Source organism: Crocodylus siamensis, chromosome 2 (genome assembly GCF_052110815.1).
Source record: "Crocodylus siamensis isolate JL-2025a chromosome 2, ASM5211081v1, whole genome shotgun sequence".
Classification (NCBI taxonomy): domain Eukaryota; kingdom Metazoa; phylum Chordata; order Crocodylia; family Crocodylidae; genus Crocodylus; species Crocodylus siamensis.
In genome coordinates this window covers 178576625-178591982 of record NC_143396.1, presented here as the reverse complement: position 1 = coordinate 178591982, position 15358 = coordinate 178576625, and the positions used below count along the sequence as shown (strand labels likewise).

At 42.6% G+C, this 15358-nt stretch overlaps 1 protein-coding gene across 1 annotated transcript in view; it reads right to left on the bottom strand.

Moving 5' to 3' along the window:
* MUC2 (mucin 2, oligomeric mucus/gel-forming) overlaps positions 1 to 15358 on the bottom strand; it is an 88657-nt gene that overhangs the window by 27645 nt on the left and 45654 nt on the right. The window contains 13 exon segments of the mRNA XM_090034616.1: positions 373 to 708; positions 1200 to 1271; positions 3748 to 4173; positions 4656 to 4746; positions 5660 to 6334; positions 6821 to 7333; positions 8855 to 9529; positions 10016 to 10102; positions 11016 to 11303; positions 11471 to 11678; positions 11681 to 12021; positions 12508 to 12594; positions 13512 to 13967. Of these exon segments, the coding sequence (XP_089890742.1) occupies positions 373 to 708; positions 1200 to 1271; positions 3748 to 4173; positions 4656 to 4746; positions 5660 to 6334; positions 6821 to 7333; positions 8855 to 9529; positions 10016 to 10102; positions 11016 to 11303; positions 11471 to 11678; positions 11681 to 12021; positions 12508 to 12594; positions 13512 to 13967 (4255 nt within the window).

Here is a 15358-nt window from a genome sequence, read left to right as displayed (position 1 = left end):
GTTCTCTGATGGCAAATCCAGGTTATGGCTCATTGTATTTAACCATGAACATAGTTCATACCTAATTTGAGGTGGTAGGTATTATAACAATTGGAAATAAGCATTCTGGCACCAGCAAAAACTAGAAAGATAAAAAGAAAGCAATGGAAGGTGTAACTTAGTGAAATTTGCATATCCAGAATAAGAGCACCATATTAAAAAATGAATTTGAATACCAGGTGTTAACATCCTCTAATCTGAAAATTCAGAAGCAAAACTTTTTCTTATTTTATAATCATATAACAAAAATGCAAAATGTACTAACCATAATATACTTATCAGGTGGAATGAAACATAGTGGTATGGACGGAGTTGTTGTGGAGGGTGTGCTACCGTTTGTGGTTATACTTTCTAGTGTTGTAACAGTAGTCCCTCGAGTTGAAGTTGTTGCTGAAGTAGTGACTGTGGTGGTTGACTTTGGAGTAATTGTTGCTGAAGTGATGTTGGGAGTTGTTGGAGGTATACTTGAAGTAATGATAGGAGCTGATGGTGGAAGAGTTGTTGCTGAAGTGGTGGTGGCTGACTTGGAGGTAGTCGTGGCTGAAGTGGTGGTGGTGGGAGTTGGTGGAGGCGTACTTGCAGTAATGGTGGGAGTTGGTGTTGGAGGAGTTGATGAAGCTGTAGAAGAGCCACTTGTGAGAGTAGACCTTGTTGTAGTGAATGAACTCTCTTTAAAATGAAAAAGAAATCTAGATTTTAGAAATTACAAAGGAACTGAAATGCAACAAATTACATTTTAAGAGTCTTGACATTTTTTTATGTGTCCTTTAGGTTTTTTATGTATTAGTAGTGGATGTTCCAACAAAAGTCAGCATTTGAACCCACTCATTCCTTCTTCCTAGTTTATTATGGAGACTATAATAAAATTAAACATATCTGATGAGCTTTAGCAATTTTCTTTTGAGATCAGACAGTTTTGAAAGCAGCTTACACATCTGAAAATCTGTTCAATGTACTTTTTCAGCGCACCAGCGTCTTACCCTTAAGAATGTATCACTTCACTAAAAAGCAGTGAAAAATAAGAGGAGCCCAATGTTTTGTGTTAACTGATTGTCAGGAACTGAAATCAGGGCTAGTTGAGCCATAATGAGGCATCTCAGCCCACTTATCCCTAATACCTGGAATATAATCTGGCCCTATGTATCCCAATATATACCTACCCTCCTCTGTTGTCTCTGAAGTGCAAGGGGTTGTACTTGGTGTGGTCAAATTTGTTGTAGTAGTAGTAGACACTGCAAGACAAAAATGGAACCTGCTTTTCAGAAACCATGAAGGTATTGCTGACAATGTTTGAAGAGAAGCTACAACCTTTGTCACCTAAAACTTAGACTAAAGAAAAAACCAATTCAATCAAGGAACATTGTCCCTAAATGCAGAAAGGCCAATGATTTTGTTTCTCACTTAGTACTTTTTTGGCTTTTACCCTCTTACTCTTTGTATGTAATCATAGGAGCAGACTTTCAACACAACCAATTTCAGGATAAGAGTTTTGTTAATAGTTAGCTTACAAAGATATTTGCTTACCTCAATTTTAAGTCTTATGTTTGAAGAATTTATGCTTGTCTAATTATGCCAAAGCAAACACTGAAAGCAGTATTCTATTTCATCAAGTGGATGACTAATGTGCAGCCTGAGACTAACTCGGAGTAATCCAATTGAAGTGCAGAGTGATCCTATTACCCCTTTGAGCCTTATGTGCACCTATTATAGGACTGAGAGATGTTGGTGTGTCTCCAGACGGTGATCTTACTTCTGTAATAGGGACATTTACACACTGATAGGGTCTACATTCCACTTTTGCAGTAGAAGCATGAAGCCTTTGACAACTGCTACCAAATAGTTATCCCTGCATGAAGTAAGTACAATGAAAAGGTAGGAGTAAAGTCTGAGACAAGGGGAGTGCATCTATTAAGACATATACTACCTTTACTCAAATCTAAGATGAGGTTTCTTTCCCCCGTTGCAATAAACATGGGGTGCCGGGAGCTATGTATTGGATGGAGACCAGGGCAAAAGATGAGGCCACTGCTTACTGGGTCAGAGTCACTATGGGTTCCATGCTCAGGGATGGAGCTGGAGCTGGAGCTGGAGCTGGAGCTGGAGCTGGAGCTGGAGCTGAAACTGTATTGTAGGTAAGTGGCAGATGACAGAGGGGGTGGTGGTTAGGCACGTGGCAGGGGGAGAAGGTGACAGGTAGGCAAGTGGCAAAGGGGGGACAAGGTGACAGGGCAGACCTCATGGGGGGAGAGTTGTGAGGAGACAGCGGGGGAGGCAAGCACTGCAGTGGGGGAGGCATGCGGCAGGGAAGTAGGCAGGAGGGAAAACTGTGGGAGTGGACAGGTGGGCAGGCATTGGGAAGGGGTAAGAGGCAGGGGAAAGGCTTCCTGTCCCCTGTATCTGCTTTCCCAACTGCTTGCTTGGCCACGCCAAAGCAGCAAGAGGGGACACATGTAAGGAACCTCCTCCAATAATTACATGTATAACTTTCCATGTATATAATCTAATAACTGCAGTCACTTAAAGACCCACGCAATGAAAACATTATGTTCCTCCAATCCTGGGTGTCCAAGCAAATTATATAAGCCCTGCAAATTTTGGTGGGAGCTTATTTGTAGGCATGGTCATGATTGGCAAAGAGAACAATTCATGATATATACATGAACTTTTCAATCAAACTAAATAAATAAACAGCATTGAGAAAAATAAACTTGCCTCAGGGCAACTAAAAAATAACTGAGGGTGGCAAGAGGTTGGAAAAGGGAATAAAAGCAACATGATAAAGCATCAAAATAAACAAGGGGAAGCATGGAATTGATTCTTAGAAAGGTCTAATACTACCGACTTAATAATTAATGTCCTAGTGACTTGATTACCCACCCACAATAGCCTTGTTATGGTATATGTGGTGGTTTCTCTCAAATGTTTATATGCTTGTCCATGCAGATGGCATTTCAATAATTAGAGCAAAATAAACTCAGAGAGCATCCTTCTCTGTATTACGTGTTCCGACTACTGTATAAACTACAGCTTGAAAGCCTGCAAAGCTACCCTATCCCACATATCAAAGACTTCCATCTTTGCAGAAACTATTAGCTTAGAAAGCATAGACAACACAGGAAAAGTAGGAAGAGAACTTAATGACCAGACTTATCAATAATTCATGTCATTTCCAGGACTTGCCTTAACCACTCTGGTGGAAGGTTATAACTCAGTCTCACTTTGAACAAGACATGAAAAGCAATCCTTACCCTCTTCACCCCCAAAGGATATGACCAGGGCAGGAGGGCATCACGTGGAGGAAAGTAGAGATGGAGTGTAACAATAAAATTGGTCTAGGGTCAAATTAAAAGACAGTAAATATGGGATTGCTAATTACCAAATCATGTCATAGAGGATTAGCAAGCTTTGTCAGACCTATTAGGGCATCCGTGGTAGTTTCTCTCTACAAGATCTCTTGAAGTCTCCAGAATACCCTTGTCTATGCTAGTGCGGTTTCAATAATTACAACAAAGTAAGCTCAGATAGCATCAGCCCATATCATACCTTGAGTAGTTGCAGAAGTGGAGGCTGTTGATGTTGTTGTGACACTACTGGATGGTGTGGGTGACAGAGTGGCAGTGGTGGTGCCTGGTGTTGTTGGAGTGGATGTAGTTGATTCTGGACTAGTCGTGGCTGAAGTGGTGGTGGTGGGAGTTGGTGGAGGCGTACTTGTAGTAATGGTGGTAGTTGGTGTTGGAGGAGTTGTTTCTGAAGTGGTGGTGGTTGACTCGGAGGTAGTCGTGGCTGAAGTGGTGGTGGTGGGAGTTGGTGGAGGCGTACTTGCAGTAATAGTAGTAGTTGCTGTTGGAGGAGTTGTTTCTGAAGTGGTGGTGGTTGACTCGGAGGTAGTCGTGGCTGAAGTGGTGGTGGTGGGAGTTGGTGGAGGCGTACTTGCAGTAATGGTGGTAGTTGGTGTTGGAGGAGTTGTTTCTGAAGTGGTGGTTGTTGGCTCGGAGGTAGTCGTGGCTGATGTGGTGGCGGGGGGAGTTGATGGAGGCGTACTTGCAGTAGTGGTGGTCGTTGGTGTTGGAGGAGTTGATGAAGCTGTAGAAGAGCCACTTGTGAGAGTAGACATTGTTGTAGTGGATGAACTCTCTTTAAAATGAAAAAGAAATCTAGTTTTTAGACATTACAAAGGAACTGAAATGCAACAAATTACATTTTGAGAGTCTTGACATTTTAATGTGTGTCCTTTAGGGGTTTTATGTATTGGTAGTGGATGTTCCAACAAAAGTCAGCATTTGAACCCACTCATTCCTTCTTCCTAGTTTATTATGGAGACTATAATACAATTAAACATATCTGATGAGCTTTAGCAATTTTCTTTTGAGATCAGACAGTTTTGAAAGCAGCCTACACATCTGAAAATCTGTTCAATGTACTTTTTCAGCGCACCAGCATCTTACCCTTAAGAATGTATCGCTAAAAAGCAGTGAAAAATAAGAGGAGCCCAATGTTTTGTGTTAACTGATTGTCAGGAACTGAAATCAGGGCTAGTTGAGCCATAATGAGGCATCTCAGCCCACTTATCCCTAATACCTGGAATATAATCTGGCCCTATATATCCCAATATATACCTACCCTCCTCTGTTGTCTCTGTAGTACAAGGCGTTGTACTTGGTGTGGTCAAATTAGTAGTAGTAGTAGCAGTAGTAGTAGTTGTAGACCCTACAAGACAAAAATGGAACCTGCTTTTCAGAAACCACAACGGTGTTCATGACAATGTTTGAAGATAAGCTACAACCTTTATCACCTTAGAAATGCTTAGAATGAAAAGAAATTACATTCAACCAGGAGCATTGTCCCTACATGCACAAAGACCAGTGAGTTTTTTTCCCTCACTTAGTACTCTTTTTTGTCTTTGACAGTTTGTGTGTAATCACAGCAGCACACTTTCAGCACAACCAATTTCAGGTTAGGAGTTTTCTTAATAGCTGCCTTATAAGGATATTTGGTTACTTCAGTTTCAAGTCTAGAGTCTGAAGGATTTATGCTGGCCCAATTATGTCAAAGAAAACCCGACAGGGAGAATCCTAGTTCAGCAGTTTGAAAGACTGAAAAGCTACCTATCTCATAAAGCAAAGGCTTTCATCTTTGCAGACACTATTATAGCTGCCAAGGCAAAGACCAAGCAGGAAAAGTAGGAAGTGAACCTACCAACCTGACCGATAAATTATTCACATCATTGTCAAGTAACACCTTAACTTCTCTGATGGAAGGTTACAGTTCAGCCCCCTTTTGAACAAGATTTTCAAAGCAATCCTCACTTTCTTCACCCCCAAAGCATATAACCAGGATAGAGGGGCTGTAAGTTCACAGAAAGAGTGTGTAGAGTGGGGGCCGCAATGAAATTGGCCTAGGCTCAAGATAAACCTGGGCAAAGGAGGAACCGCCATTTATGATCATCTAATACTACCCAGTTACCAAATCATGTCACCATGGATTAACCAGCTAAATCAGGAATCGTTTCATAGTGATTTCTCTTACCATATTTCTTGATGTCTCCAGAATACACTACTGTTTGCTAGTGGGGTTTCAATTACAAGAAAATAAGCACATGCAGTATCTACCCATCTCATACCTGTAGTTGCACTCATGGAGGTTGTTGGAGTTGGTGTGACAGTGGTGGAAGGTGTGGGTGTCAGGGTGGTAGTGGTGGTGGTTGACTCTGAGGTAGTCGTGGCTGACGTGGTGGTGGTGGAGGTTGGTGGAGGCGTACTTGCAGTAATGGTGGTAGTTGGTGTTGGAGGAGTTGTTTCTGAAGTGGTGGTGGTTGGCTCGGAGGTAGTCGTGGCGGAAGTGGTGGTGGTGGGAGTTGGTGGAGGCGTACTTGCAGTAATGGTGGTAGTTGGTGTTGGAGGAGTTGTTTCTGAAGTGGTGGTGGTTGGCTCGGAGGTAGTCGTGGCGGAAGTGGTGGTGGTGGGAGTTGGTGGAGGCGTACTTGCAGTAATGGTGGTAGTTGGTGTTGGAGGAGTTGTTTCTGAAGTGGTGGTGGTTGACTCGGAGGTACTCGTGGCTGACGTGGTGGTGGTGGAGGTTGGTGGAGGTGTACTTGCAGTAATGGTGGTAGTTGGTGTTGGAGGAGTTGTTTCTGAAGTGGTGCTGGTTGGCTCGGAGGTAGTCGTGGCGGAAGTGGTGGCGGTGGGAGTTGGTGGAGGCGTACTTGCAGTAATGGTGGTCGTTGGTGTTGGAGGAGTTGATGAAGCTGTAGAAGAGCCACTTGTGAGAGTAGACATTGTTGTAGTGAATGAACTCTCTTTAAAATGAAAAAGAAATCTAGTTTTTAGACATTACAAAGGAACTGAAATGCAACAAATTACATTTTGAGAGTCTTGACATTTTAATGCGTGTCCTTTAGGGGTTTTATGTATTAGTAGTGGATGTTCCAACAAAAGTCAGCATTTGAACCCACTCATTCCTTCTTCCTAGTTTATTATGGAGACTATAATAAAATTAAACATATCTGATGAGCTTTAGCAATTTTCTTTTGAGATCAGACAGTTTTGAAAGCAGCCTACACATCTGAAAATCTGTTCAATGTACTTTTTCAGCGCACCAGCATCTTACCCTTAAGAATGTATCGCTAAAAAGCAGTGAAAAATAAGAGGAGCCCAATGTTTTGTGTTAACTGATTGTCAGGAACTGAAATCAGGGCTAGTTGAGCCATAATGAGGCATCTCAGCCCACTTATCCCTAATACCTGGAATATAATCTGGCCCTATATATCCCAATATATACCTACCCTCCTCTGTTGTCTCTGTAGTACAAGGCGTTGTACTTGGTGTGGTCAAATTAGTAGTAGTAGTAGCTGCAGAAGTAGAGGCCGTTGACGGTGGTGTGAGAGTGGTGGTAGTTGTTGTAGTAGGTGTTGGCGTTGATGGGGAGGTAGTGGTTGTTGTGTGCAATGTGGTAGAAAGGCAGCAAGAAGGGTGGCTTGCATAACAGCAGAGCTTCACTTCATAATTGTGGCAGATAGGTGGCAACTGCCCGACCTGGTCTTTGTTGTTGCAGGTAAGTCCTTTGGAAGCACTGCATTCCACTTTTTGCCCCAACTTATCTATGGGATGATGAGGGAATTGCTGTGCTCTGCATGAAATATCCCATGCCACCGGACAGAACAGGTAGGGCCTCTTGCGTATGATGTTGTGCAAGAGTTCATAGTCCCCATAGTCTTTTTTGTTTATCCCAGTGTCCTCTCCTGGCTTTAGCTTTGGGTGATCATCGTCCAACCACTCGGTACACTGGCATTGGCAGCCTGTAGACAAAGTCAAGAGGGACAAAGATGACACAACAACAAGGGAAATGCTATAGAGAGCTATGCACAGGCAAGTCATTGACTGAGAACAGGTCAGTTCAACTCACAAATATTTCACAATGGAACACTATTACAGTCCTTTAAATCAGCAGTTCCCTTCCTTTTGCATCTTATGTCCCACCACTCATTTTGTCAGAAAACCTCGGTCCCACCGAGATAAAAATAAAACCCCACTTCTGTACAGTTTGAGATGTCTGTTGATTCATCTATTTGAAGTGCAAACAACTTTGATTTTTTTCAATCGGGCAATGACTTGAAGTCCCACCTACACAACCTTCATGTTCCACTGGTTGAGAAACACTGCTATAAATAATAAGTGATTTCACTCAAGTCACCACATTGAACCAAAGTGAGAATTGGGCAAGAGCCAAATGGGAGCAGGGGTACCCTAACTACCTTTGTCTTGTGGACCTGAAAGAGTGCAGCTCAACATTTGATACATGTATCCATGCACAATGTCAGGAGGAACACAAATAGGTGGGATGGCTCAACTCTATCTTCGACCTTCCTCTGACATTCTGCTCCAGATGCTACACAATGGCAAAAGCTTTAAAGAGTTAACAGGTGCCATATCTGCCCCTGAACAAAGTAGATTTGAAGCATTTTTCATTCTCATAAGGAGAACTTCCATTACTTTAGAAAATAAGTGGTGCATTAGGCATGATGAGGAACAATCATGTAGAATCTACATCAACAGTTACTCTCTAAGTTACATGCTGTACACATTAACAGATTCTCATGCTTTGATAGCCAAACAATTAACATGAGCCTCAGCAGTTTGGGCAAATGCTTATTCAGAGTTACTGTCATGGCTGGCAGGAAAGAAAATGAGTGAATAATGGGAAGTGAAGTTGTCCAGCTGAGAGTGACTTAAGCATGACTTTGCCAAGATGCACCTTAGTCTCTCTAATACAGTTTACAATTCTTTTACATCAGAAGTGATATATATAATATAACATTACATCATGTAGACATGAAGAAAGGTGAATGTAACAACAAGAGTGTAAAATCAAAAGTTCAACCAGTGAAAGGGTAGAATTTCTACTGCTTCCTAGCTAATATTCTGTACATTTACATTATATCAGAGAACAACATTTAAAGCCAGACTCACAAAGCAATCCTCATCCCATTTTGAGCAAGATTAAAGCAATCCACATCGTCCTCACTCCCAAAGCATATGACCAGGACAGAGGGGGCATCAATTGTGAGAAAGTGTACATATGGAGTGGGGGGCACAATGAAATTGGCCTAGGCTCAAGATAAACCTGGACAAAGGAGGAACCGCCATTTATGATCATCTAATACTACCTATTTACCAAATCATGTCACCATGAAATCAGGAATAGTTTCATAGTGATTTCTCTTACCATATTTCTTGATGTCTCCAGAATACACTACTTTTTGCTAGTGGGGTTTCAATAACAAGAAAATAAGAACATGCAGTATCTACCCATCTCATACCTGTAGTTGCACTCATGGAGGTTGTTGGAGTTGGTGTGACAGTGGTGGAAGGTGTGGGTGTCAGGGTGGTAATGGTGGTGGTTGACTCTGAGGTAGTCGTGGCTGACGTGGTGGTGGTGGAGGTTGGTGGAGGCGTACTTGCAGTAATGGTGGTAGTTGGTGTTGGAGGAGTTGTTTCTGAAGTGGTGGTGGTTGACTCGGAGGTACTCGTGCCTGACGTGGTGGTGGTGGGAGTTGGTGGAGGAGTACTTGCAGTAATGGTGGTAGTTGGTGTTGGAGGAGTTGTTTCTGAAGTGGTGGTGGTTGGCTCGGAGGTAGTCGTGGCGGAAGTGGTGGCGGTGGGAGTTGGTGGAGGCGTACTTGCAGTAATGGTTGTAGTTGGTGTTGGAGGAGTGGTTTCTGAAGTGGTGGTGGATGACTGTGAGGTAGTCGTGGCTGACGTGGTGGTGGTGGGAGTTGGTGGAGGCGCACTTGCAGTAATGGTGGTAGTTGGTGTTGGAGGAGTTGTTTCTGAAGTGGTGGTTGTTGGCTCGGAGGTAGTCGTGGCTGATGTGGTGGCGGTGGGAGTTGATGGAGGCGTACTTGCAGTAGTGGTGGTCGTTGGTGTTGGAGGAGTTGTTGAAGCTGTAGAAGAGCCACTTGTGAGAGTAGACCTTGTTGTAGTGAATGAACTCTCTTTAAAATGAAAAAGAAATCTAGTTTTTAGAAATTACAAAGGAACTGAAATGCAACAAATTACATTTTGAGAGTCTTGACATTTTAATGCGTGTCCTTTAGGGGTTTTATGTATTAGTAGTGGATGTTCCAACAAAAGTCAGCATTTGAACCCACTCATTCCTTCTTCCTAGTTTATTATGGAGACTATAATAAAATTAAACATATCTGATGAGCTTAAGCAATTTTCTTTTGAGATCAGACAGTTTTGAAAGCAGCCTACACATCTGAAAATCTGTTCAATGTACTTTTTCAGCGCACCAGCATCTTACCCTTAAGAATGTATCGCTAAAAAGCAGTGAAAAATAAGAGGAGCCCAATGTTTTGTGTTAACTGATTGTCAGGAACTGAAATCAGGGCTAGTTGAGCCATAATGAGGCATCTCAGCCCACTTATCCCTAATACCTGGAATATAATCTGGCCCTATATATCCCAATATATACCTACCCTCCTCTGTTGTCTCTGTAGTACAAGGCGTTGTACTTGGTGTGGTCAAATTAGTAGTAGTAGTAGCAGTAGTAGTAGTTGTAGACCCTACAAGACAAAAATGGAACCTGCTTTTCAGAAACCACAACGGTGTTCATGACAATGTTTGAAGATAAGCTACAACCTTTATCACCTTAGAAATGCTTAGAATGAAAAGAAATTACATTCATCCAGGAGCATTGTCCCTACATGCACAAAGACCAGTGAGTTTTTTTCCCTCACTTAGTACTCTTTTTTGTCTTTGACAGTTTGTGTGTAATCACAGCAGCACACTTTCAGCACAACCAATTTCAGGTTAGGAGTTTTCTTAATAGCTGCCTTATAAGGATATTTGGTTACTTCAGTTTCAAGTCTAGAGTCTGAAGAATTTATGCTGGCCCAATTATGTCAAAGAAAACCCGACAGGGAGAATCCTAGTTCAGCAGTTTGAAAGACTGAAAAGCTACCTATCTCATAAAGCAAAGGCTTTCATCTTTGCAGACACTATTATAGCTGCCAAGGCAAAGACCAAGCAGGAAAAGTAGGAAGTGAACCTACCAACCTGACCGATAAATTATTCACATCATTGTCAAGTAACACCTTAACTTCTCTGATGGAAGGTTACAGTTCAGCCCCCTTTTGAACAAGATTTTCAAAGCAATCCTCACTTTCTTCACCCCCAAAGCATATAACCAGGATAGAGGGGCTGTAAGTTCACAGAAAGAGTGTGTAGAGTGGGGGCCGCAATGAAATTGGCCTAGGCTCAAGATAAACCTGGGCAAAGGAGGAACCGCCATTTATGATCATCTAATACTACCCAGTTACCAAATCATGTCACCATGGATTAACCAGCTAAATCAAGAATCGTTTCATAGTGATTTCTCTTACCATATTTCTTGATGTCTCCAGAATACACTACTGTTTGCTAGTGGGGTTTCAATTACAAGAAAATAAGCACATGCAGTATCTACCCATCTCATACCTGTAGTTGCACTCATGGGGGTTGTTGGAGTTGGTGTGACAGTGGTGGAAGGTGTGGGTATCAGGGTGGTAGTGGTGGTGGTTGACTCTGAGGTAGTCGTGGCTGACGTGGTGGTGGTGGAGGTTGGTGGAGGCGTACTTGCAGTAATGGTGGTAGTTGGTGTTGGAGGAGTTGTTTCTGAAGTGGTGGTGGTTGGCTCGGAGGTAGTCGTGGCGGAAGTGGTGGTGGTGGGAGTTGGTGGAGGCGTACTTGCAGTAATGGTGGTAGTTGGTGTTGGAGGAGTTGTTTCTGAAGTGGTGGTGGTTGACTCGGAGGTACTCGTGGCTGACGTGGTGGTGGTGGGAGTTGGTGGAGGAGTACTTGCAGTATTGTTGGTCTCCAGAATACACTACTGTTTGCTAGTGGGGTTTCAATTACAAGAAAATAAGCACATGCAGTATCTACCCATCTCATACCTGTAGTTGCACTCATGGGGGTTGTTGGAGTTGGTGTGACAGTGGTGGAAGGTGTGGGTATCAGGGTGGTAGTGGTGGTGGTTGACTCTGAGGTAGTCGTGGCTGACGTGGTGGTGGTGGAGGTTGGTGGAGGCGTACTTGCAGTAATGGTGGTAGTTGGTGTTGGAGGAGTTGTTTCTGAAGTGGTGGTGGTTGGCTCGGAGGTAGTCGTGGCGGAAGAGTTGGTGGAGGCGTACTTGCAGTAATGGTGGTAGTTGGTGTTGGAGGAGTTGTTTCTGAAGTGGTGGTGGTTGACTCGGAGGTACTCGTGGCTGACGTGGTGGTGGTGGAGGTTGGTGGAGGTGTACTTGCAGTAATGGTGGTAGTTGGTGTTGGAGGAGTTGTTTCTGAAGTGGTGCTGGTTGGCTCGGAGGTAGTCGTGGCGGAAGTGGTGGCGGTGGGAGTTGGTGGAGGCGTACTTGCAGTAGTGGTGGTCGTTGGTGTTGGAGGAGTTGTTGAAGCTGTAGAAGAGCCACTTGTGAGAGTAGACCTTGTTGTAGTGAATGAACTCTCTTTAAAATGAAAAAGAAATCTAGTTTTTAGAAATTACAAAGGAACTGAAATGCAACAAATTACATTTTGAGAGTCTTGACATTTTAATGTGTGTCCTTTAGGGGTTTTATGTATTGGTAGTGGATGTTCCAACAAAAGTCAGCATTTGAACCCACTCATTCCTTCTTCCTAGTTTATTATGGAGACTATAATAAAATTAAACATATCTGATGAGCTTTAGCAATTTTCTTTTGAGATCAGACAATTTTGAAAGCAGCCTACACATCTGAAAATCTGTTCAATGTACTTTTTCAGCGCACCAGCATCTTACCCTTAAGAATGTATCGCTAAAAAGCAGTGAAAAATAAGAGGAGCCCAATGTTTTGTGTTAACTGATTGTCAGGAACTGAAATCAGGGCTAGTTGAGCCATAATGAGGCATCTCAGCCCACTTATCCCTAATACCTGGAGTATAATCTGGCCCTATATATCCCAATATATACCTACCCTCCTCTGTTGTCTCTGTAGTACAAGGCGTTGTACTTGGTGTGGTCAAATTAGTAGTAGTAGTAGCAGTAGTAGTAGTTGTAGACCCTACAAGACAAAAATGGAACCTGCTTTTCAGAAACCACAACGGTGTTCATGACAATGTTTGAAGATAAGCTACAACCTTTATCACCTTAGAAATGCTTAGAATGAAAAGAAATTACATTCAACCAGGAGCATTGTCCCTACATGCACAAAGACCAGTGAGTTTTTTCCCCTCACTTAGTACTCTTTTTTGTCTTTGACAGTTTGTGTGTAATCACAGCAGCACACTTTCAGCACAACCAATTTCAGGTTAGGAGTTTTCTTAATAGCTGCCTTATAAGGATATTTGGTTACTTCAGTTTCAAGTCTAGAGTCTGAAGGATTTATGCTGGCCCAATTATGTCAAAGAAAACCCGACAGGGAGAATCCTAGTTCAGCAGTTTGAAAGACTGAAAAGCTACCTATCTCATAAAGCAAAGGCTTTCATCTTTGCAGACACTATTATAGCTGCCAAGGCAAAGACCAAGCAGGAAAAGTAGGAAGTGAACCTACCAACCTGACCGATAAATTATTCACATCATTGTCAAGTAACACCTCTAACTTCTCTGATGGAAGGTTACAGTTCAGCCCCCTTTTGAACAAGATTTTCAAAGCAATCCTCACTTTCTTCACCCCCAAAGCATATAACCAGGATAGAGGGGCTGTAAGTTCACAGAAAGAGTGTGTAGAGTGGGGGCCGCAATGAAATTGGCCTAGGCTCAAGATAAACCTGGGCAAAGGAGGAACCGCCAGTCATGATCATCTAATACTACCCAGTTACCAAATCATGTCACCATGGATTAACCAGCTAAATCAGGAATTGTTTCATGGTGATTTTTCTTACCATATCTCTTGATGTCTCCAGAATTACACTTGTTTTTGCTAGTGAGGTTTCAATAATTCAAGAAAATAAGCACAGACAGCATCCACCTGTCTCATACCTTGAGTAGCTGCAGAAGTGGAGGCCGTTGACGGTGGTGTGAGAGTGGTGGTAGTTGTTGTAGTAGGTGTTGGCGTTGATGGGGAGGTAGTGGTTGTTGTGTGCGATGTGATAGAAAGGCAGCAAGAAGGGTGGCTTGCATAACAGCAGAGCTTCACTTCATAATTGTGGCAGATAGGTGGCAACTGCCCGACCTGGTCTTTGTTGTTGCAGGTAAGTCCTTTGGAAGCACTGCATTCCACTTTTTGCCCCAACTTATCTATGGGATGATGAGGGAATTGCTGTGCTCTGCATGAAATATCCCATGCCACCGGACAGAACAGGTAGGGCCTCTTGCGTATGATGTTGTGCAAGAGTTCATAGTCCCCATAGTCTTTTTTGTTTATCCCAGTGTCCTCTCCTGGCTTTAGCTTTGGGTGATCATCGTCCAACCACTCGGTACACTGGCATTGGCAGCCTGTAGACAAAGTCAAGAGGGACAAAGATGACACAACAACAAGGGAAATGCTATAGAGAGCTATGCACAGGCAAGTCATTGACTGAGAACAGGTCAGTTCAACTCACAAATATTTCACAATGGAACACTATTACAGTCCTTTAAATCAGCAGTTCCCTTCCTTTTGCATCTTATGTCCCACCACTCATTTTGTCAGAAAACCTCGGTCCCACCGAGATAAAAATAAAACCCCACTTCTGTACAGTTTGAGATGTCTGTTGATTCATCTATTTGAAGTGCAAACAACTTTGATTTTTTTCAATCGGGCAATGACTTGAAGTCTCACCTACACAACCTTCATGTTCCACTGGTTGAGAAACACTGCTATAAATAATAAGTGATTTCACTCAGGTCACCACATTGAACCAAAGTGAGAATTGGGCAAGAGCCAAATGAGAGCAGGGGTACCCTAACTACCTTTGTCTTGTGGACCTGAAAGAGTGCAGCTCAACATTTGATACATGTATCCATGCACAATGTCAGGAGGAACACAAATAGGTGGGATGGCTCAACTCTATCTTCGACCTTCCTCTGACATTCTGCTCCAGATGCTACACAATGGCAAAAGCTTTAAAGAGTTAACAGGTGCCATATCTGCCCCTGAACAAAGTAGATTTGAAGCATTTTTCATTCTCATAAGGAGAACTTCCATTACTTTAGAAAATAAGTGGTGCATTAGGCATGATGAGGAACAATCATGCAGAATCTACATCAACAGTTACTCTCTAAGTTACATGCTGTACACATTAACAGATTCTCATGCTTTGATAGCCAAACAATTAACATGAGCCTCAGCAGTTTGGGCAAATGCTTATTCAGAGTTACTGTCATGGCTGGCAGGAAAGAAAATGAGTGAATAATGGGAAGTGAAGTTGTCCAGCTGAGAGTGACTTAAGCATGACTTTGCCAAGATGCACCTTAGTCTCTCTAATACAGTTTACAATTCTTTTACATCAGAAGTGATATATATAATATAACATTACATCATGTAGACATGAAGAAAGGTGAATGTAACAACAAGAGTGTAAAATCAAAAGTTCAACCAGTGAAAGGGTAGAATTTCTACTGCTTCCTAGCTAATATTCTGTACATTTACATTACATCAGAGAACATTTTAAGCCAGATTCACAAAGCAATCCTCATCCCATTTTGAGCAAGATTAAAGCAATCCACATTTTCCTCACTCCCAAAGCATATGACCAGGACAGAGGGGGCATCAATTGTGAGAAAGTGTACATATGGAGTGGGGGGCACAATGAAATTGGCCTAGGCTCAAGATAAACCTGGGCAAAGGAGGAACCGCCATTTATGATCATCTAATACTACCCAGTTACCAAATCATGTCACCATGG